The sequence below is a fragment of the Dermacentor variabilis genome, chromosome 1 (assembly GCF_050947875.1).
Source record: "Dermacentor variabilis isolate Ectoservices chromosome 1, ASM5094787v1, whole genome shotgun sequence".
NCBI lineage: Eukaryota > Metazoa > Arthropoda > Arachnida > Ixodida > Ixodidae > Dermacentor > Dermacentor variabilis.
Genome location: NC_134568.1, coordinates 87,791,388 through 87,815,455, shown reverse-complemented (window position 1 = coordinate 87,815,455; position 24,068 = coordinate 87,791,388). Strand labels below are relative to the sequence as shown.

General features: G+C 44.7%; 1 protein-coding gene across 4 annotated transcripts in view; it reads left to right on the top strand.

Moving 5' to 3' along the window:
* poe (E3 ubiquitin-protein ligase-like protein poe) overlaps positions 1–24,068 on the top strand; it is a 549,114-nt gene that overhangs the window by 467,790 nt on the left and 57,256 nt on the right. For all 4 annotated transcript variants that reach the window (XM_075691124.1, XM_075691117.1, XM_075691109.1 and 1 more), the window contains 5 exons: positions 62–435; positions 4,075–4,315; positions 11,943–12,505; positions 18,110–18,400; positions 21,727–22,020. In XM_075691124.1, coding sequence (XP_075547239.1) covers positions 62–435; positions 4,075–4,315; positions 11,943–12,505; positions 18,110–18,400; positions 21,727–22,020 — 1,763 coding nt within the window. The remainder of the gene's footprint in view (positions 1–61; positions 436–4,074; positions 4,316–11,942; positions 12,506–18,109; positions 18,401–21,726; positions 22,021–24,068) is intronic.

Genomic DNA, 24,068 nt, shown 5'->3' with positions numbered 1-24,068 from the left:
TTAATCACGCTGATATATAATGTTGTTTAAAGAAGGCATGGGACCATGCATGCATCTGCAGGCATGTGTGTTGCTGTGGACCTTAAGGGCTGGCTGGATGGAGACCCACTGCAGACATACAGTGCCTGGAAAAGCCGATGCCTGGGACGACCTGCTGACACCCTTTCACTTGGTGGGGGCAAACGGCAACGGCGCGAAGACGTGCGGGCCCGCTTTCTGGTAGAGAAATATGGCTTGCGCTGGCGCCAGCTTGCTCGCCGAGGTGGCTCCTCCCTGCGCCTGCTCATGTTCCTCCAGCCATCACAGCAGTCCACTCAAAGCCAGCCACGCCGACCCCGCTCTCTCCAGTCGAACTGGCTGCGCCAGGTTCTCTTCAACCCTTCTTGCCGCCAGGCACGCACCGTGGCCTGCACTTTGGTTAAAGCCCTCTGCCAGGTGAGCGCAACAGTCCTGGCATGCACTGGCTGTGGTACAAAGTGCATAGTTATCAAGTGTGCATTAAAGATTGAGAAATAACATTCTGAAAATCTATTACTGTAACAGCAGTTAAGAGCTCGAAACTGCATTTGCAATGTTGGTGCTTTCCATTATGCTGCAGATGAGGGCTTTCATAGTCAAGTCGTCATCATTAGATTGTACTGTTGTCAGACCGTGTCCTAATCCCAAGCTTCACCCTTGCCATAGGGCAAAGAAAAACAAAACTTTGCTACCACTGTGATTCAAAGTCATGTCCCTGTAGCAATGTGCAGTTGGGAGCCGGGTAAGCTCACCGCTACACTATTGCACAACTTTAGTGCTTGGTACTTTGTGCAGGGTTTTATACACCACACAAAAACCATAACAGCCAATACTGTAGTGGACAAGAACACGTGCATAGCAAAAGAAAGATTTTTTGTAAAACGGTGGTGTCTGTTGTGAGAGCTTGCTGCTGTCATAACAAATCAGTTAGAGTTGGAGGAATCCCTGATTTTTCATTACCTATTCTTTGTTACCAGACTTTGAAGGCTATCTGTCTTTCTTGCTGCTGAATAGCCACCACTTTGGTATCATATCATTTGGCACCATTCATATTATATCATTTGGTACCATTCATCTCATATTATTTGGTACCATTCATATTATATATTTAGTACCATTCATATTATATCATTGGTAACATTCGGTATCATATCATATACAGTATCGCATCTGGCTAGCATATTTACTCTGGTAACCACCAATGCTATCATGATGTAGTGCTTGCAGCTGTTGTGTGTGCACATGCGTGCATTTTCTTTGACATGGTATGTTCTTTGAAAACAGTGGTGAAATTTCAGAATTGTTGAGTGAATTAAGGATCCGCAACAAAAGTTCCATTTTGGCTGCTTTATGTTGTATTACTCTTACTACTATTTTGAAAACACAAACTTGCTTGCCTTTCCATTGGCATAGCTAGGAGGGGGGGTAGGTTGAAGCCTCCCCCCCCCCCTCCTTTTCCTATGGGGCAGAAAGTTTCAGGAGGTGGGCTTCGAAAGAGTGTCATGGATGAAAGGGAAAGTATGAATGTAAAAGCAAGGCAAGGGCTAGTGGTGGTCTGGGGGTCGGGGGGCACAGAACATTGCAGCCTCACTCATGGTGCGCCTCTACCTCATTCAAGAACTTAACCATAACTGCTGATGATTGATCAGTGCTAAAAATTCCACACACAAATAAAGATGGGATGAGCATGTGCATAAAACTTGGGGCCGTTGTTGATCCCCACCAGGTCGTCATATTGTCGAGGAGCTCTCATTTCTGCTACTTGACCAAATCGTCGACCACACTGTGCAGAAGAACAGTGTTCCGAAAATGTTGCAACTTGCTTGTCTAGGAAACACATAATAAGTCCCCGCCCTCCCCCCCCCCTTTTTTTTTTCTTTTTCTTTCCCTTTCCTCTGACTTTCATTATATTAGTAAACTTAAGAGCTTGCTGTTAGGCTAGTTTGTACACGCTGTTAAACATGAAAACGGGGCAAAAGTGTGACAAGAAAGAAAGACCTACAGAACCCTGATTTTCGCAGGGCAAAATATATCAAGGATGGGAATGCTGGGCCAGGGAAGCTAAGAAACTGCCACAACAAACAGGTGGGAGAGCATGTAGTTGAATGGCCTTAAAATAGATGCAGAAACAGAAATATAGGAATATAGGAATGTTAGGGCTGCCGCACCGTTCAGCAACCCAGTGGATGCTGAAGAGTGTGACAGTGACTAACGGAAAATAATTTTAAGAAGGCGAGTGGGGTGATGGATACCAGGGGAGCGGGAGGAGGGACACGCATAAAAGGTGCCAAGAACGAAGCTGGCGGATAGTTATGGACATATAGAGAGCGTCTCGTCACTTGCTAACCGCTTTACACCAGATGGTCGTGGCCAGTCACCTAGCTGTATCTCACCTACCCCGTCGTAACACATGCTGCTTGCTGCAGAGAGCCTGTTCTAATTAAACGTCTTGGCAATTTTCAGAGTAGACGGGTGTCAGTAGACGACACTTTGAAATCTCTCGGAGCTATTGGCCCTTGTTTTACTGCGAACAACAGGTGCCGTAAATTTCACAAAGGCTTCTAAACAGGAAGCAGCCCTGCTTTGGACTGTCTCCCTCATCAGTTCCCAAGTGGGATCAAATAAGAATATGTGTCGCGTGATGACACATATTCATAGTCACCAGGTTTTGCTGAAGAAAAAAAAAAAGAATATTTCCATCATCACTTGGATATTTCACTCCGCAAAAGGGCACCAATAAAAAAAAAAAATACAGCCAGGGTGCCTGATCTGAAGAAGCCCAAAGTTGTTGTAATCCTTGTGCAGAAACCGCGACTCACAGGGGCCAAAAAAAAAATACAAATTTAGCACTTGCTGTGCATATAAAAAAAATATGCAAACGCGGTAGGAAAAACGATGACAAACAATCGGCGAGCTCCGCACGGACATGCATAACCTCTGCATTGCACCATTATGGCTTTGCTTGCCAGCAATGTCTCCAGGCTGGCACTGCAGGTCAGAGTGCTCCAGTATCCCAGGTCGTCATTGCAAAAAAAGCCGCATTCTTGTCACTGGATGACACACTGCCCTATTCCAGTACATCATACCTATAGCAACATTTACAAAAACTTGCTTTTTTGCCATCTTGGGATGGCGATGATGCTGCGTCTGATGGCTCTGACAATAGGCTGTTGCCACAGCAGCAAACATGGTTTTGCATCCGATTGTAACATGCAGGTAATGTTCAGACCAATTTTCGATGAAAATAAGGTCCGCATTAGATTTGTGGAAATACGCTATCATATCATCTGACCCTGTTCATATACGACACCTTGAATATTTTCACAAATTACAATTTCAATTACAATTACAATTACAATTTCACAAATTCTTACAAGGCCACATGTGAAATTTTGTTTGTACATGAGAAGTTGGAAAGCACCACCCAAGGAGCATTCTGCCACGATAATTTTTAAAAAGGGTTATGTAGTAACTGATATAGAAGCTGTGAGGTGTCTCCATACAATGGTATGCAGATGTGAGCTACACTCCCCACAGCAGAGACTCTTTCCCATCACCTCATCCCGTACTCGCAAGCAGCATTCCTCTCCTGCCTTCTCCCATTCCGGAGCCAAGGGCCCATTTCCTTCTCTTTTATCACGACCCTCGCCCTGCAATTCCTGGCTCTTTCTTTCTCTCTCACTCTCTCTCCCCACTTTTTTTTTTCCTGCTGTGGGGCACATTTCCAGAGACAGTTCTGCGTGTTGTGCATTTCACAATAATACTCGAGTTATTCACACTGCTGCTGACTATTTGTGCAGTGCAGGGGCCGTGCATGTTATGCAGAAGCACTGCTTATGAGATGTCATCTCGCTGGTAGACCAAGTGACACTTTTGAGACCAAGGGCTCCTCCCATCGGCTTGTACTTGAATTTTCAGCTGTCTTGCAGTGCACATAGGTGTAATACTTCGCAGACATAATTGTCTCCGCATGATCTATACATTGGGTTTGTCTGTTTGTGATGCCCAAACCTGGCGAAGGGCCCTGTAAAGAGTATTTACTTAAATTTGCTTCAGGTCCCATCACGGTGCCGGGAAATGCTGGACCTGCTGACAACATATTTGGATGACCTAGGCACAGCTGGTGAGAGTGGAGCAAAGTTCTTGGCCCTCTACCAGAGCCTTATTGGGCCTGACCATTGGAAGCACTACCTGGCCATCAAAGGCCTACTTCCACACCTTGGCGACCTCATCACCTCCGAAATTGAACAGCTCACCCTGCTTGAGGAGACTACACTCAATGCTGACCTTTCCCAGGGTAAGTGCTTCTGGCATTTGTTTGTTAGTTATTCACTTTGTTTCTAGCAGCCACCGTCATCTTCCTTGGCCGCCTTTTATACGTGGCATACTCCAGCATGTGTCTCTCGTGCCTCGTGCTGCAAGCTGCGAGATTAGAAAGAAATGAAAGAATAAAAAATGACCTTCTTTGGCTCCTTCCATCAGTGCGAATGGTTCTCGGGTCTTTCGCTCGCTGACTTGCACATTGTTGTAGTGGACCTAACCTCGGTCTTTATAATGTTAGTTAATTTGTTTTTCACCACAATTGCTCCCATGTCTTCAGCAGCCCATAGACAACTTGCACATTCACAGGTTTGCAAACCTTTTTTCTTCTCTCACACGTTTTCACCAGAGAAAAACGTAAGACTCCAAAACCTTGGAGCTTGTGCCAATAATGTGAGGGGTGGCTGAAAAATTATGAGCCTATCAATAAAAGGTAATCAGGGCAACTTTTGTTCATGGATATTTTTCAAAATGGCAATGGTGGAACTGCTGTGCCAATTGCGCCAAACTGCGCCAAGAGCGGGCCTTTGCGCCATCCTGCGCCAAAACGGCATTGTAGCAGAAAATTGCACTGAGCCTGTGCCAAAGCATGCATAAAAACAAAACCCTCCTTCCATCGATGCTTCGCAACTAGCAAAACTGAAATCAAAATTGACAGCATGCTATAATCACCATCGTAGAAGGATGCAGAAGCCCGTCCATTGAGTTTCTCTATGGGCCCATCAGAGACATCTGGTTTGTCATTTGCGCATTTTTCTCTGACGGACATACAATGTTGTACCGCTGTACCGTCTAGCTGGTGCTTTATTTCTGTATTTATCGAACCCGCATGGTACCGCACAGTTTGCCAAAAGAGGATGTCACATTCTAAGATTAATGGTTAGCTTTATTTTTATGTTTATGGGTGATAATAGGACTTTGCAAAAGAGCCGCTGCGATCGCAGTCGCACATGGTGCATAGTTCAGAATGGTATTAGCAAATGTGATACATGGTGAGAGCTGCCACTTTGATGGGTGCCGCCAGGTTTATTGATGCAAATCTTGTGTCGAGTTTAGATCGCTGCACTATTTCGGTGAAATAGCATCACTGACGCAAACACAAAATCATATTTGAGTCTTGCGCATGCGCAGTGGCGCTTCTTTCCTTTTTTTTTTCTTTTTTTTTTGCAAGATTTCTTCGAAAATTTTCTTATGTGCGTGGCATGACATATCGCATCATGTCATGTTTAGTGCAGGCACGCGCACTCGATCGGTCTTGTGGTGTGAGCCTTTGCCCACAAGCCGTGACTGTCGCACTGTGTTGCATCCTGGGTTCGCTTTCTTTCCTGATCGCAGTTGCAGGGTAAGCCTCATGCACACCTGCCTCCACAACATATCGACTATATCAGTTAATATTTGTATGGCATATGGTAAGCACACATGCGTTGAACCCTGTGCCAAAAGTGCTTGCTGCTGCACCAAATCGGATTTAGGGCTGTTCCACCACTGTAATTACATAGATGTCGACTATAGTTGAGAGAGAGAGAGAGAGAGTGAACTTTAATGAGCACCAGCAGTTCAGTCGGCTGGGCTAGGCCTCCCATGATGGGACGTCGAGGTCTTGCCTCTTCGCCGCTTCGTAGGCCTGCTGGGTCGCCCAGAGTTGGTCGTCAAGATGGGAGCTGCACAGGGTGGCGTGCCATCTCAACAAGAGGGTCACGGAATTAAGGTCTGGGTATTGATGTTTGCACTCCCATAGCATATGGGGGAGTGTTGCTGATTCAGTTTTACAGACCTTGCACGTCTGGCTCAGGTAGATGTCTGGGTATATAGTGTGATAGCGTGTGAGGGAGGGGTATGTATTCGTCTGTAACAGGCGAAGGGAGGTTGCCTGTGCCCTGTTTAACTTGCGGTGAGGGGTGGGGAAGGTTCTTCTTGCGAGGTAAAATGACTTCACAAGGTCGTTGTATCTTGTAAGGCGGTTGCGTCCTGCGGGTGCACCTGCACCGTCTCCGGCACGGTTGACTAGTTCTCGTGCTACGGAGTGTGTAACCTTGTTGAGGTTGGTGAGGTGCGGGTGGACAATGCCGGCGTGTGCTGGGATCCAGACGAGGGTGATTTGATTTTCAGGCGAATGCGGGGCTTGTCGTAAGATACGGAGTGATTGCCGAGAAATACGACCTTTGATGTAGTTGTTGATTGCTGCACGAGAATCGCTCAGTATGGTGTGACAGGCTGGGTCAAGAGTGGCCAGGGCGATGGCCACTTCCTCGGCCGTCTTTGCATTTTTGGTAACGATGCTGGCAGCATGTCGGAGCAAGCCGCCTGCCGTGGTAACCGCCGCAAAGCGCCGTCCATCTTGGTACTCAGCTGCGTCGACGAAGGTGACGCCCGCTGTGTTGGCATAAGCTTTGATGAGAGAGGTAGCTCGTGCCTTCCTGCGTTCTTTGTTGTAGTCTGGGTGCATGTTTTTCGAAATAGGGTCGGCGTGTATCCATTGCTGAATGTCACGTGGTATTGGATGTTGGTCTCCATGTTGACGGTGGTAGGTGATATTAAGCTTGTTTAGAATGCTGCGGCCCGTTTCCGTTAGGGTAAGCCGCTCTAGTTGGGATCGACGTTGGGCTTCGATTAACTCGTCTAGCGTGTTGTGGATACCTAATTGTAGTAGAAGTTCCGTGCTGGTGTGGTTGGGTAGTCCTAAGGCCTGCTTATAGGCTCCTCTGATGATGATGTCCAGTTTAGTCTTTTCAGCTTTGTACCAGTTGAGAAAGGGCGCAATGTAAGTAATGTGACAGACGATAAAAGATTGGACAAGGCGGATGAGGCTTTCTTCCTTCATACCCCCTCGCCGGTTGGTGACTCGTTTCAGCAGTCTGGAGGTATTAGCGGTCTGTCGAAGGATCTTGGAGATAGCCATAGAGTTAGCTCCGTTGGCTTCTATGGTCATACCAAGAACGCGGATTCTAGGGACCACGGGTATAGGTCTGCCATCCCTCAGGTTGAGCTCTATTTCCTCGTATTGGCGTTTATTCGTGGAGCCCCGCGGAGGGCGTCCACGGAGTGTGGGGCGGTATAGGAGAAGCTCCGACTTTTCAGGGGAACAGCGGAGTCCCCTGCCTTCAAGATAATTTTCTATGACGTCAATGGCGTCTTGTAGGGCAGTTTCGATTTGGCCTTCACTGCCCTTTGTTGAGTCGGTCAAATTTTTTGTGGCCCTGCACTGTACATTTTCCCAGTTAAGTATTTTCACACATTCTTTTTGCAAAACGTATGAACAAGGTTCTATTGTATTTCAGTCGTTATCGGTTACAGAATACAATGATGATAAAGGGCACAGACTAAAGCTGAAATTCATTATGTGCATTAGCTTCCTGACCTGATGTGCCCCTGCAAGCACCCAACTGTTGTGGCAGGGTAATAGATATTGGTCACCATAAAACTTATCCGTGCAGAGATGTACCTTAGGCACAATTTCTGTTTGGTGTGCATGACTGCTCACCATTCACACCAAGGTTGAAAGTGTTCCTTTATACAGTCAAACCTCGGTACAACAAAGTCGCATTCAACACAAACTACCTTCATTATATCTAATATTCATTATAAGCACATATGCCGATATCAGCAGAAAAAATTCACAATTAGATCTATCTGAAAGAAATGCAAGCAGAATTCCTCTGACACAATACCTCCTGCGAATTTTGATGGCTTGGCAGTGGCTTGCCAGGCCAAGACAAGGCATGGGAGCATCAATAACTTACAACACATGCTATGCATTGTTGCTAATATGCAGCCAGGCGAATGGTGTGACCACATGCATTGAAAAATTCACCAATGATTACGATACTCCCTAATGCGAAATTTGAGCGCAGCTTTCTATGTGTTTTCATTTCGCGATGTATTGAGGAAATAAATTTGAGAGCGACGTGTAGCAGAGTTGGCAGTCGTCAAAAATCTGATCTGCAGGTCAGGCGCGTCAGCTTTTATACATGACTCGTCGAAGGCTCCAGTGTAATTGTGGTGTTGCTTGGCTTCCATAAAGTACCACAGAATTCGAATTGCGCATAGAATCAGATTACAAAACAATCGCAAACCATAACAATCGAAACAAGCACGAACAAGACCAGACCAAGCAAACCAAAGAAGCGAGAGTGAGAGCTGATGCGAGCAGGCGATAGTACGAAACGAGCGGTCTGGCTGAGACCAGATATGAGTACACATAGAGCAGTCGGGTAGGTCTGCATGAAGCCAGTTTCCCACGCGCATGTCACCACGCTCTCATTGGTCGCCACCATTCGCGGCTCGCGTGTTTCATCTGCCGCTCCACGTTTGCTGTTTCATCTTTTGCTGTTGACCTCGTTCACTCGGTTACGCTGGCACTCGCTGCAGGAACAGGCCAATAAGAGCTGCACTCTAAAAAATTCAATTCTAGAGTTTTACATGCCAAAACCAATATAGTTGAGGCACACTGTAGTGGAGGACTCCATATTAATTTTGACCATCTGGGGTTCTTTAATGTGCACCCAATGCACGGTACGCTGGCGTTTTTGCATTTTGCCCCTATCGAAATGTGGCCGCTATGACCGAGATTTGATCTCGCGCCAATGGGCATCTCAGCGCAACACCAAAGCCACTACGCCACCACGACAAGTCGCATGGAATGAGCACAGTGACTTGCTGGCTGCAGTCCAATGAAGCCAAGCCACTGCCCAAATCATGCAAGCTCATTCAGAATTTGCTAGTTATTTCAAGTTTTTCTTGCTAACTATGGGCCATGCAGTTGCTAAAAGATATTTCAGAGACGGGAGGCTGCTGCATGTGGTCCCGAACCCCACTACTACGGCCATCAGTTAAGTCTTGCTCCTAATTGCCGTGAAGTCTACTGGTACAGACATACTGACAGCAAGCTTCCACAACTTGTCACCATCCACTTTGCAGGTTGTCAGTCAATTTTCGTTACAATTAACTGCACTGCCTAAGCCACTAGGCCTAATGAGCGCTGCTTTATCATAGGTTGGCAACTAAAGTTGCAGTTTAATGTCAAGTCAGTATGGTGGCAACTTGGTTCATGGCCACCATGTTTGCAGGATTGCGTGCATCGATAATGTTCAAAAAATTTAACAGCATGCTATACGGTGTCCCAATTTTGGTTGCTATTGTTCATTGGTTCTAAGAGTAGGTGACGGTGCTGCAAGGATGTCCAAACCAACACGCAGGTCCGGAAAATAGGGTATCTGAAAAATGAGGTTGGTGACTGTATTTAACAGTCGGGGTATTTTACATTTTGTCTACCAAAATGCATATTTTGAAGCATGTGCTATCAAAAATTTGCTTTGCTATTACTGATACCATGTCAGATCTCGCATTTCTGTTCTTTAAAGGGACACTAAAGCGAAACAATAAGTCAGTTTAGACTAATAAAGCATTGTTTGAGAACTCTGCAGGCAGTCATTTCAAAATAATAGTTTGATTATTAGATGAGAAAATGAAGGTTGAAGTATCAATATTTGAGTGAGTTTCGCGCCGAAACCCCGGCGCCAGTACATCAGTCTGACGTCAGGGATTCCAAAGTGTGTTTTTGCTTTTGGGCCATGCTGGCTCCCGAAACTTGCCATGTTTAATAGTTGGTTCCTTTAGAACACAATGTAGTCAATCTGTACCGCTATATACTTCAGTAAGCCCTAGAAGATGCCATCAAAATCCATGATGTCACAGCGAACAAGTGCGGGAACTTCAAGGAGGCATCGCCACCCGTCTTTTGTTCTTGCGCTTTTTCTGGCTTACCATGCGTCTCATCGAGGTAAAAGTGGTGTTTTTGGTGTCGTAGAAAGGTAATTTACTGATGCAGAAGAAATAATTTTTTCTCTTTAATGTCCCTTTAAAGAAGAATACACCATTGAAACAAAGCATAAGCAACCAAATATTGAATTTACTTTGTCATATCTGCTAATTTGTTATATCTGTGTTCATTATATCGAATTTTGACTGTAGTAGCCCCCACAATGATGCTCACAAGTGCATTTACTAGATGTGAAGGCGGGCAACACCAAGAGCGTGTGTCCTACTTTTGCCATCTGCATCTAACATATTTTGAAATTTTCATGCACATCATTGTGAGCTCCCACTCGTTCCATGCCTCAAGCACCACTTCAATCTTTTTAGTTGCAGACTACTAGCTTTTGGAGATAGCCTACACGCAAAATTCCTCATGAAATCTGTATATTGTAAGAACATGCACATAAATGAGGATGTTGTCACCAAAGTTTTTGGTCGACTGGTTATGGTGGTTATGGTAACTTTACAGACAATTTGAAAAAGTAAAGAACAGTGCGAAAAACAATAAAATATGATGCTGTTTAGTTTGACAAAATGGCAAAGAAACCTTCTGTAATAGAAAAGCAATGTCATTTAACAATACGATAAAATAGGAGCAATATAACATGTAGTATTATTACTACATCAATCATTAAAATCACAAAAGTCAGTTGTTAAGACGAAGAGAGCTGTTGCATAAAATATTTCTTAACTTAATTCTTGAATACATGCTCTGTGAGTGATGGTTTAATGGTACTATGTTAACTACAATTCCACAGTTTGATTCCCACAACTATGGTAGTGAACTTACTATAGTTTGTGCGCACTTTAGGTAAAATACGGTTATCGAGTTCAGAGAACCTAGTATTGTTAGCATTTACAAAAGTTTCAACGACAAAGCCATCTATAGGTGCAATGTTACAACATAACTTATGTATCACAACTGATAACTTAAACGTAAAAAGCTGATGGAAGAGGATGAATGTTTAAACTGCAATGAAGTGACACTGCATTGGATAAGAAATGGCTGAAAGTCACGAGATGAAGTGCCTGATTTTGCAGGTGTTGAAGTTGGCTGAGGCGTGTGAAGTACGTGTTGCCCCAGGCTGATACACAATAAGATAAATGGCTGTGAATGTGTGTGTGATAAAGGGAATGGATGATAATATAAGGCTGAAAATATGAGATGGTTTTGATTATGGCATGTATTCCAGATCTTACGGACAAGCGATTGCACATGAAGATTGAATTTCACATGCCTGTCTAAAACTGTGCCAAGAAACCTTGTGCTGTCAAATATTGGTATTAAGTTTTTGCCAAGACACGCAGATATAGATTTCGAAATTAGTGTCAGGAAAGACTGAAAAAAAAAAACTGTTATTCAGAGGTAATAAGAAATGATTTTCATAAGGAATGGAACATGTCATTGTGTTTTTCTTTTCTCATATTTTACTGCAATGGCATTACAATGCGGAGAATGTTTGATATAAGGTTTATCTGCATAGCATTGTCAGCTCATAGCTGTAAGCGTCCTATGCAGGTTTAAGTCAGGTTACACTATTTGTAAAGAGGTTCAAAACCTTTTAAAATAAAATTACAAATACATATTGTGCACAAAGATGTTCCATGTGCCAACTCCCTGATCCATCATTGGACAAACTAGGTTCTATGGATCTGAAAGTAGTTATGCTAAGCTATAATTGTTAGCAGCATTTATAGAGAGCAGTTGTGCATGAAATAGGTGCACTTGGTTTAGTTTACTTTTGTGGTTCACTCAAGTGGAGATTGACAAACAGTGCCTGTATGTGCAGGTTTTGCCCTGAAGATGCTCACGGAGCTCCTTTCATCATTCATCGAAGTGGACTCAGTCCGGCAGCAATATAAGTCGCGTCTTGTTGGATGCGTGCTCAATGGCTACTTGTCTCTGCGCAAGCTAGTGGTTCAACGCACGAAGTTGATAGATGAGACGCAAGAAAAATTGTTAACACTACTAGAAGAGATGACAACAGGCACCGAGTCAGAGACTGAGGCATTCATGGCAGTTTGTGTTGCAACACTAGGCCGTTATGGGCTGGAGGATCTGCGAACACCTGTGTTCATCTTTGAGCGGCTCTGCTCATTGATCCACCCTGAGGAAAATGAGCTAGGCGAGTTCCTGGTGACTCTCGAGAAAGACCCACAGCAGGAGGACTTCCTCCAGGGGCGCATGCTGGGCAACCCATACAGCTCAAATGAGCCTGGCATGGGGCCACTGATGCGTGACCTCAAGAACAAGGTGTGCCAGGACTGCGAGTTGGTGGCTTTGCTCGAGGATGATAATGGCATGGAGCTGCTTGTCTGCAACAAGATAATGAGCCTTGATCTGCCTGTCAAGGTACACCACTTGCTTTTCCTTCTCTCTTTCTCTCTCTGCTTTATGGTAGCACATAATGCACCTACGTAGCTACTAGTATTAAGCTCTAGCTTTGCTGGGAGTGGCCTTTATCCTACAGTGGAAATAAAATAGGCTGATAATGATGGTGAGTTACCACACAAGTGCAATTTTTTATGGGTCACAGCAAAAGAATAGACAGAATGGCATTTTAATGTTAATTGAACATCCTGTGGAGCAGTGGAGACTAAAATTAGTTGTAATAATACTATGCAGGCAACTTGCACGTGTTGAAGCACTGCGCTGATTGTGCCGTCCTCTACCAAAACATAAGTTTCAAAAGAAATCGCTGAATTTAGTAAGATGCACACCTTCACTGGCACCCACAAGGCCTTAGCTGTGTACTAGCATTTAACAGACAAATCTGGTCCATTTTAATCACTGTTTATCAATCGACCGGTAGCAAGAGAATCCTTGTCACTACGTGTAAGAAAACTTAGTGAGAAAATGGGTAGTCCACTCCTTGAACATAGCCTGATGGCCCTAGCAAATCCATTGCCATCATAACTGTGGCAGCTTATAGAATGTTATACATAATTTGTAGAGGAATCAAATCTCTGTAGAGGAACCAAATGACCTGCATCCGGAAACAAGTATCTTTGCAGCTGAGGCCTATGCACTATTGTCAGCTGTGAAACATGTAAGAAAATCAAAACTTAAAAAAAAAATGATTATATTTACAGACTTCCTAAGCCGTAGTGTCATTCCTTAAACAAAAAAATTCTGTTCTTAGTGAGCTCTATTCTGTTCTCTGCGCAGTGCACATGTTTAACCAGCATGTCATGTGCTGGGTTGGGTGCCTGGCTACAGAGACGTCAAGGGTAATATCCTAGCACACCGAATCGCCACACCAATTGCATCGCAAGCTAATAATCCTGCCGCTGCTGTCCTTGCCACAGATCTGAAGCCTTTCCTACAAAAAGACTGACACGCCACTGGCAACCCGTGTTGGACACTGAAACAAATAATGCCGCATTTGCTCGCATAATGAATGCACTCGTGTAGTGTACGCAGCCCCCACTTTTCCAGTCAAGAAGTGTGTTTTTTTTTTCTTTTTCTCGCATAATGGTCATACCCTGAACTTGCTGCTGTGAAATAGGAGACACACGGTACAATTCGGTGTCTGATGCGGCATCCGGTGAGTACGATTGTGTCCGACGCCGTGTTGGAGGACAAATCGTACCATGTCTCTTCCTTTTATTACAATAGCAATTATATGCACGCTCCAGGCACATTTTTGCCATCGTTGTCGCCGTGCGCCGCATGGTGTGAGTGTGTGTGAAAGCGCCCGAGGGAAACCAACGATCACGGCTCAATCTCGTGCGCAGACTTTCGTAGCGCAAGAGGCCCTGGGGGGATGGGAAGGAGGAGCAGTGGCGTTGTACTCTGGCAGCAACTGCATATTGCACAACCATGCCCGAGGGGCACCAACGATCGCGACTGAATCTTCTACATACAAAGGAGGAAAGTGGGAAGGAAACATGGCGGGAGGGGAAGGAGGGAGTGGCGCGGCATTTTACTTTGGCAGCAACTGCGCTTGCGCGGCCGCTGTGCGCCCTATCTTCAAGGTGATCTGCGTCGGGGGCTGAGTCAACGGCGGCTCATACCTTTGTACGGGCTGCGTTCTTGCCTCTCAGTTTGCATTGAAGCGAATGTTTGCAAGTTTATACAGCCGATAAAACTACCATCCTTACTTTGTGTAGCTGTCTAGTCATTTGCTATCGCAATCGATGGCTCACATTTCTGACAAAACTGACTTTTTTAGAGGTGGCCACGAAAAAAAAAGAATTGTTCATAATTGTACCCTGCATAATGCGCCCCCCAACTTCGACCATATTTTTCGGGGAAAAAAAGTCTGTTCATTATGCAAGTAAATATGGTAAGCTACAAGTAATTAAGTCACAGTTAGGTTTGTGGCTCTCCACAACGAAAACATGACGTACTGACATCCTATTTTGTCAACTCAGGATAGACACACGTATGACACCCACAATTTTCTGCTGATTACTAATGAACCTCCAACCTGTGGTAGATTTGGTGAGCGGCTAACTATCCTCCACATCTTCTTGGAGTGTCAGGAAGTAGAAGCTGAGAGAAAGAAACAACTTTCCTCTAGCATGCCGCCAACATATACCTCTCCATCCAACAATGTTTCCTGGTGCAGTACTGTTTTTTGACTCCAAATCAATTCTAGATTTTTTGAATGGTGTTGTATTAAATGTTGTTAGCCCAAGAAATTCGTAGTGCATCCTCTTCCCAAAGGATGGTGCTGCAATAGTAGTGTTCTGTATAGCACATATCTCCAGGCCCTTGGGTTGCAAGGGCTCTGACAAGGCAGTATTCTTACAAATTTTTACCACTTACATCTTTAGTATATATATCATCCTTCTGCAATGTATCTTTCCTGTTCATAGTATACTTCATTACTGATTGCCATAATTAATTACATATTCATTTTATGCGCTTTACAGTGACTGTTTTAAGGCCTCTAAAGCCACAACGCATCTACCTCTCGTATTTCATCATCGTATTGCGAACTCATTAACACTAGCCTGGCACTCTTTGGCCATACTTGGCCCTTACGCCACAAAATACCAATTCATAATCATCATCATCAGACATTGCCATTTCTCAACGTTGCCGTCAACTCGACTCATGCTCTCGACTCAATGCTCTCACCTTGAGCATTGTAGAAGCGCCTTTCCTCCTTAACAGCTCCTGTGGTGTTACTTGCATCATGTGCCTCTAAAACAAAACCACCACTTGTCACAACCGTTGTCGCAAGGCAGCTAATATGCTGACGTGTGCCACAAGATGCAAGAACTGAAGAAAAAACATAAAGCATTCCAGAATAGTTTTCCACAATGGTTCCTGTTGCTGAATTTCTGAGTTATGAATGTAACACTGAATAATTGGCTGCTTTGTTATGTTGTTACGATTTCAGCTTTAACTTCAAGGGGTGTACGGTAGCACGATTAAAAGATGGGACAAAAGAAGACACACTGGGACACACACAGCGCTAACTTCCAACAATGTTTATTATCGAAAACCAGGTCGTACTTATACACTCAGCCAACATGAGTCACAGCCACGTGAACAGATGAACAATGAATCTGAGCGAAGCATTTTTGTAAGTGATATGTTAAGCCATGCACAAAAATTTCAGTTCTTTTTCAGAGAGCCAATGATGGGTGAACTCTAGCAGCTGCTGCATATGGCGCAGCCACGCGGGCCCTATGTTAAAAGCGATCTGTGATGAGTACAGAGTATATGTGCACCACGAGCTCATAGCTTTGTGGGCACTATGTTCGGGCTGCTTAGTTCACGTTGAAGTGATAGGTAGTCCAAAGGTCAATTCGCTCGCTGCTTCTGCTGCGTTTCCTCACTCCAGCGTTTTGACAGTAAGTTTCCACGGTCATCAAGAGAGATATGTTCATGTTTGCTTGTACGTGCATGCATGCTTGTTAATTTAGTTAGTAAGCTAATGCTAACAAATTTATACAGCAGACAAAACTACTATCCTTACTTCGCATAGATGTCTACTAATTTGTTATCGGAATTGATGCTTCACCTTTCGCGCGAAACTCCAACTTCTTTGCATGCTCGATCACGAACGTTGGCGCTGGAAAATCGTACAGTTAACATACATAGAACCTCGCTCAATGATGTTCTACTGTATTATGTGTTCAGCATTATATGATTTACCAAAGTAATAAGTAATGACATTGCAGGCAATGCGTCTTACATAGAGGCATTTGTGCGTGTGACCTTGACTCTCTGGCTGGAAGTAGAGTACCTTCAAGAGGAAAGGCACGCGGACTTCTGTTTGAAATTGCAGCTGTTTTCGTGCTGGGCATCCACATGATACTTTGCAGACACGGTTGCCACTGTGGGATCTACATGCCGTGCTTGTCCGTTTGCAATGTCCAAATTTGATGAGGGGTTCTTTAATTGCTTTGTTATGGTTGCACACTAGTGTTGATTGCGACGCTCCATACTTGTGGCAATTCAGGGCTTGTGTGTATTTTGCAGCCAAGCGCTTCCAAATCAGCTTGTGTTTGACGCCATTGAACAATGATTGTTTGCTTGGGGAGAGGAATCAGAATGAGGATTTCCAGAATTAACAAAAGTTGAATTACAAGCCTATACTCTATAATGCATACATGTGACTGTTAGGCAATGGTAAACAAAGCTAACCAGTGAAGGATGCTGAGACCATGTTAAGCAGGTGCTTTTCTGGGGGCAGTCAGGAAGAAAAAGTGGTCATGCACTCAGGTCTGTCTTTTTATTTGATTTCATAAGAGCATCTGCTAGAAATATGTTACCAGAAATGCCCGCCCAGCTAAAGACTGGTCTGGGCAGAAGTTTTTTTTTTTTTTTCGTAATGCAAAAAATTCTTCACCTCATACAAGATACTTTGCCATAGGTAAGTTCCTGCCTCACCTTGTTTTGGGCCTCTTCAACAAACATTAATAGGGAACTCGGTTAAGCCATCATGGAAATGATGGGCACTACATTTATGTGCCTAAACTTCATCCTTCTGGTTTCGAATGGGTTTGTGACTTTGCAAATTGATCATTTTTAACAGAATACAGTCGAGCTCCTCTAGAAGGAAATAACCTGTATTATGAAGGAATAATTCAGTCCTGGTTCTATTGTGGGCTGTGCAGTGTACAATGTTTAAAATGAATTGACCTGTATAATGAATGATTTTGGCGCCCCAAGTACTTCGTTATAAAGGCATTAGACTTTATTGAGTTGTAAATGGCAACAATTTGCAATGATTATGCATGTGCGTAGAGACATTTGCTTGCTGTGAATAGAGCACGATGAGGGCTTGGAAATATATAAAGATAAACCTTTAGAAAGGTTGTTGCAAGAACATCTGTAGCACAAGCATGAACATTAAACAAATCCATGTACTAACTATCATTACCATGATAGCTGAACAATCGCAGCACCAGAGTTCTCTCCAGTAAGCTTTAAAAGAAACTGCATGGTGGGATAAAACTAAGGCGCTGCATCAAAAGAGCCTGATGCTCCAAAGTGGTGATTTTGCTGCTCTCAGAGCTGCTCCAAAGCACTACAGACCATTTCCACCTCTGAACTGTGTTGCAGCATTGAATGTTGAATGTACTGTTTGTTTTTGTTTGTTTTTCTCTATGGAGAATTTTGTATTTTGAAGTTTTAGTTGGTTCATATTGTTCGTTTTGAGGAGAGTGCTATGTTAACATTGCTGTATTGTTGCCTTCTGCTGCCTTTGTTATAAGAGATAGGGGGGCTAGTCAAGCTGCCATAATGCAGCTTTTATCCTGCTGTCCTTTCCCACTTACTATGTACATTCTGGCATGTACCAATGTGGTGAAAATAAATTAACTCATCTTGTGAATAGGCTCCACTCTGTATATGTGTTGCTGGTCTGCATTAGACTAGTATCTTTTTACTAAAAAAGGGATACCTGTATGGTGTGTACACCATTTATTAATTTTGAGGTTTTGCGTGGCAAAACCACGATCTGATTATGAGGCATGTACACCATTTTTACAGGAAGTATACCGCAAGGTCTGGTGTCCTGAGAATGGCGAGTCTGAGGCAATGCGAGTGGTGTACCGCATGCGGGGGCTGTTGGGAGATGCAACAGAAGAATTCGTGGAATCTCTGGAGGCAAAGGCTGGTGGTCCCCAGGTGGACGAGGAGCAGGTGTACCGACTGGCACGTGTCATGGGCACATGTGGAGGCCTTGAGGCCATGCTCGAGCGCCTTGCTGCCATCGATGACCTGGCACGTGGACGACCACTGCTCACTGTCCTTCTCAAGCTATTTGGCCTCTGTGTAAAGGTCTGTATCTTTGTTTTTGCATGTAACTTGGGGCAGTGATGATCAACCAGTATTGCCATGTTGATGTGGTTTTTTTCCATTAATGAGTTCACCTAGCGAAAGAGATTGTGAAAGCCAGGAAATAGTTATGGTGGTGTTGGCTCAATCTGCCATTCTATAACATGTTCTGTTTGTGCATTATATTTTTTCTCTAAACTGTAGCATCACCATCACCATCATCACAAGAACGGAAGCCCTCTGGCCACGTATAGACCACATCTTTCCAAAATACGACTAGTAATATTTTAGGTCAGTTTCGCGTGCAGTCGGCACCGAACACATGAGCGTCTACGGTCAATGACACTATTGGCTTTTGGGCCAAGGCAGCATGCTTGCAACAGAGTCAAGATGATTGATCCTAATTGAGTATTCAAAGCCAGCCATCTGAGCATAACAGTTTTCAGGCATTCAAAAATCTAACAATGCTGCTACTTTCTGTATCATAATTAATTCCAGACAATTTAACTTCGAAAACTAAAACTTTGCAAGAGTGCAATTGTCACACTTTTAGCACATGTCCATGAGTGACGTGGCATTGATGCGGCCGAGCAAATGCATGTGAATGGTGATAGACAAAAAGAAGGGCGAGAGATAACTGTGGGGCGCAGCACAGTGGCGTCTGGCTCAGTGAACACAGTGAGCCGTCGCGGGGTAAAAAGTAAATGCAAGCGACGCTGCCAACCGTGCCCCGTTTCTTTTTCTATTGCACTTTCGAAGTCTATATTTTGAGATATCCAGAGTCTGGTACAAAAGCTCTTCAAGATAAGAGGTACATGGGATGAAACCATGGCCAGAAAAAATTGTCAACTTAACCAATATTTCAAGATATCAGAATTCGAGTTAATGAGGGTTTACTGGATTGCATTTCTGTCTGAATGCAACATGATCGCGGATGTTAGTAGCACTGTTGCAGAGATTATTCCAGTAACTGATTGCATGTGGCAGCACAGACATATTGAATGCTTCGATTCAGAAAAAAAACGCACAGCACTCTGTTGGTTATGCAGCCAGCGTGATGTACGATGAAACTGTGCTAGTGGCAATGTATTCCATATTTAATGCAAAATATTTTATCAAGTAAACAAACAAGAACTGTCTTCAGTCATAATTACAAGGATGAAAGTGCAAATAAGGACTTAAAGGAACACTAAAGGCAAATACTAAGTCGACGTAGACAGTTTAAAAACCATTCCAGAAACCTCATGATGCTTGTTTCAGGCCAAGGAAAGACTTAGTTCACGAGAAAATTGCATTTGAAGATTCCGAATACCTTTTTCGAAATTCAAATCTCCTGCCACCCAACTGGGGGGAGTGGTGATGTTGCATACACGATCACCACCCTTTGCTGCCGTCGGTGAGTAAAACAGCGCCCAACAGATGGCGGTACAGAGCCAAGACACAGCAGTGAATTCGCCGCTGCAGGTGTTGTTTGGTCAAGTGGCGTAGATCATTCAGCTATCCCGCGACATCACATGGAAGTTGAATTCTGTGCTACTTGCAGTTTGTGCGAGTCTTGGGAGCCAGCAAAACCAGCGCAGCACTACGCGATAACGAAACTAGTGAAACGCGAAAGTGTGGGCGACGCGGAGTCGAGCGAAAATGAAACCTTTTGACCACCCGCACCATTGCCAAGGGTGATTTCAGTGAGTTATTTTTTCTAAAAAATGAAATATAACTGTACAAGTGGCACTTTATTTAGTCTTATAATGCAATACAAGGATGTTTTTTGCAACGAATGGTAGAGTATTAGTGATAGAATTTAACTGAGGAGTGCTTTCGTCATCGGGCAAGTGCTTGAATGTCCCAGGGGAGTGTCTAATCATGTCCTACACTTACCTAAATTTCTCGATTATTAAAGCTTTTTTTTTTTTTCGCCAAAATTTTTCTTCGCCATATACGACTGCCCAGGGTCGATTTTTTTTATTGCAGATTCCAATTCTTCTTAGGAACCTATTTAAAGAAAAATTCACCGTAATTTTTCTAGGGTGACCGTAAAGTGTGAAAAAATATTTTGCGTTGGTATATATGTACTTTTCACTCATGAATAACAACAATAAAAAAGGAAATAAACTGATAATAATTGAAAATTTGAGGCATTGTTATAGTTCAAGGCTTTGAAAATGCGCACACGAGAATATTTTGCGAGATTCAAATGTTCCTGCTCTTACACTAATATGTACATCCATAGCGTAATCGAACTGCGCAGCTGCGCGCACTGAAGAAAACTGTGTGGTTGTGTGCCCGTCAAAATAGCAAAACATGTGAAAAACTTCCACTAATCTTCATCTTATCTCCAACCAGAGGCAATTAGTTTTCGCGAGCCTCAAAAAAAAATAGAAGCAACGGAAACACATGCACGGCGGCATCCTTCCTATGCACACTCCCTTGAGCACTAAACAAGCGAGAAACAAACGGTCGCCCTTTGAGCGATTAGTAACGAGATAGCCATCAGTTTTGCGAGCGCAAGAAGCCGAAACCGCCCACGGAACAAAAGCCAAACCGCCGCCCACAAGTGGCAGTTTGGCTTTTGGCACGCCCGCGAGCGGTAGTACATAGAGGCGCAGGAACAAACTAGCTCTAAAACAAATCATGCAACGAAAACCGAGAGAGGGAGGTGCGCGAAAAAAATTCCCTCTATTCCCACATAGTGGCAGCACATGGCAGAAAAAAGAAAGTTCGGAAATTGGCATGCTTTTTAAACATACAGACGGTGCCATAAATGTACGGCATCGACCATTTTGGGCTTTGTTCACGGTGCCATATATTTACTTCATTGACCCTCAAAGGGTTAATGTTAGTCACATTAGAGTGATGATGATAATCCATAGCGATGAAACACTCTGTGCAGTTCCATCGAGGTAGAAAGTGAAGCATCTTTAGAATTGTTAGAATAATAATGCAGGTCACTGCATATTTGGTTGTTATACAGACATTCGCAGACTATGAATGTAACGTACTATGTGCAAATTAACCATGCTAAATGAATTCAACATGACACAACCACTAGCTGCAAGGCTGTGGTGGGCAGGCAGTGCACAAAGGTATACAGCTGGTGCACACATGTGTAGTAAGCTTTGTGTTGGATAATTTGAAGTACTGACATTGAGGAGAAGTGCCGTTCTCCATGGCCTTATGAACTGATGCTCACAGCTGTGTTTTGCACTCCTGTCATTCCTACTCCATGGTATAATGGACATAGACTTTATACAAGCATCATGCCATGCCATGCACTGCAGAAGTCTGTTCAGTCAAAAAATTCACGGGCTTGGCTTCACTGTTTTTTCCAGGTTCGAAGCAACCGTCTGCATCTTCTGGAGTCATCGTTGCATGCAGTTGCACGTCTCCTGGGGGCACTGCGGCTACTGCTGGGGGCACAGGAGGCCGCGCTTGCAGAACAGTTGCTGGCAACACTGGAGGCTGTGCTGGCTGAAGGAGCTGCCCATGTGCCTCCTCGGCTTCCTGAAGGCGTTACACGGGATGACATCACATTCCTTCTGGCCCAAGTGGGCACTGGCCGGCCCAGTCCCCGTCTGCTGCAACTGCTCATGCGTGTTGTGCCCTTCTTAACCCTAACTGACGAGGTGCGTCCCCTTATCTCCATCACAGATGAAAGCCAATTTGTATGCTTCTATATTTTCACTTTGCTGGCCCACGATAAGATATAGTCAGTGAACTTGACCTCTTCTGGCCTGTTTCGCGATTTTGCCACATTCCGAGTCTGAGCTCATCAATTCAAATTTGATTCTTGTTGGGTCTCAAACATGCCCTTGGGACAAAAAAACTACAACGCAGTAGTGCAGACAATTAAAAGGGCATTTTTTGCACCTTTCATACACCAATGTCAGCTGTCGGAATCACTATTAATAGAATATGCCGATGGCCACTGTCAAATCGAGGAAGGCCGACTCACCACGACAAGATAACAAGCGAATGTGTTCGCCCCCATGCTGGACACCAACTCATAATGTTCGTCTGTACAGTCACGCGAACGACGTCGCATTCGAATGATAGAATTCATCCATTCCAGTGTCCAGTGGAAGTATTCTGTAAGAGTCCACCTAGTGGACCGTCCATTTCGGCCGCTGCTGATTGGCTAGGGCTGCTAGTCTCCTCCTTGCTTGTACAGCTGCACCCAGTCAGCAGTGGCCGAAGTGGACAATCCACTCGGTGGACTCTTACAGAATACCCCCCCCCCCCCCTGCTCCCAAGCCTTTAGCAGGACGGTCCCGCAAACAGTGGACGAGCATGCGGAATGTCCATGCAGCTCACTGACCCCAAGCAAGAGAGGAAGAGCCTACTCCTTTCGTGCCCCAGTAACCCCTCTGTTAGGTGGCATTAGCAGTGCAACACTTGCACTATCTCTCATAATATGTTGCAACAACACTGACCACCGCCAGCGCTCAGATAAGCAGAGAAGCTGGATTACAGGAGATGCAAGAGCCTTGCGGGGAAAATATCGGGACGCGTGAGAGTCTAGCATCCCCGCAACTATATGTTTGCCCCCATGCTGAACACCAACACCTAATCATTCACGTGTACATTCACACGAACGATGGTGCAGTCGAACGATCATGTTCGTCCATCTCGGTACCTCGCTCTGAAGCCTTTCTCGGGACAGTCCCGCAAAGCGTGTCGATGTCCGCACACACCACCGACCCCAAACCAAAGAGAAAGAGGCTACTCCCTTTTGTGCCCAAGTAACCCCGCCGTTAGGTGGCGTTAGCAGAGCAACACTCACGCCATCTCTAGTACTACCCTGCAAGCATACCGACCGCTGAAGTAAAGCCGCGCAGCGAAGTCGGATTACAGGAGATGGGAGCTATGCGAGAAAACAACATATCAGGGGATGCGTGGGAGTCGCGCATCCCCACATAGTATGTACCAATCCTGCCCCTGGTGGTTGAAAAACTGCAACTCAGATTTTCCTTGAGGAAACTAGTATGAACCTCTGTGCCACAAACCACATGGCTGGATGCAATTGGTACCAGGCATGCCGCTGCGCATCATAGTAGCTTATGAGCATGTCTCTGCAATCACAGAAGAAGCGCTTGTGCCACAGCAGCGCTTGTGCCTCGAAACAGCAACTCTATCAGCTGCCTGATTTGTAGTGTGATCAAAATTTTGATCAATGGTAGTGCCATGTACGTGGCTGTGTAGGCTGGCGGGGTATATAGACCGTTTTTTCGTAGGCGCCGCCATATTGTGAACGCAGTGGCGCCACCTATGAGCAGCGCCATACTGGCTTGGGTGAAAGCGGTGTTTTGCATGGCAGGTATACGCTCCGCGGTAGTTTCTGGGGTTTGTTTTCGCGGTCGTGCGGTCTGTTTAGTATGACGTGCGTCTTCTACGTGGTAAACAGTTCTGTGAGACGTGCTGGACTGGTTTAAGGCGTCATGGCCGGAATTTCTGCTGGCGTTGAGGTGGACGGAACACGCAGCGTGATATGTACGCGCATATTCGAGTCTACAATCAGCCTCGGAGCTCAATTGTGTATTTCTGAATGTTCCAATCACTAATGTGGCCTTATTGCAGTACTATCCTCTATTTCTAAGCTGCAGTTTAGGAGCCATGAAACATACGCGACGATCATAACAGCGTGAGCGTGGGTACCGTTCTGCTACGATAGGAG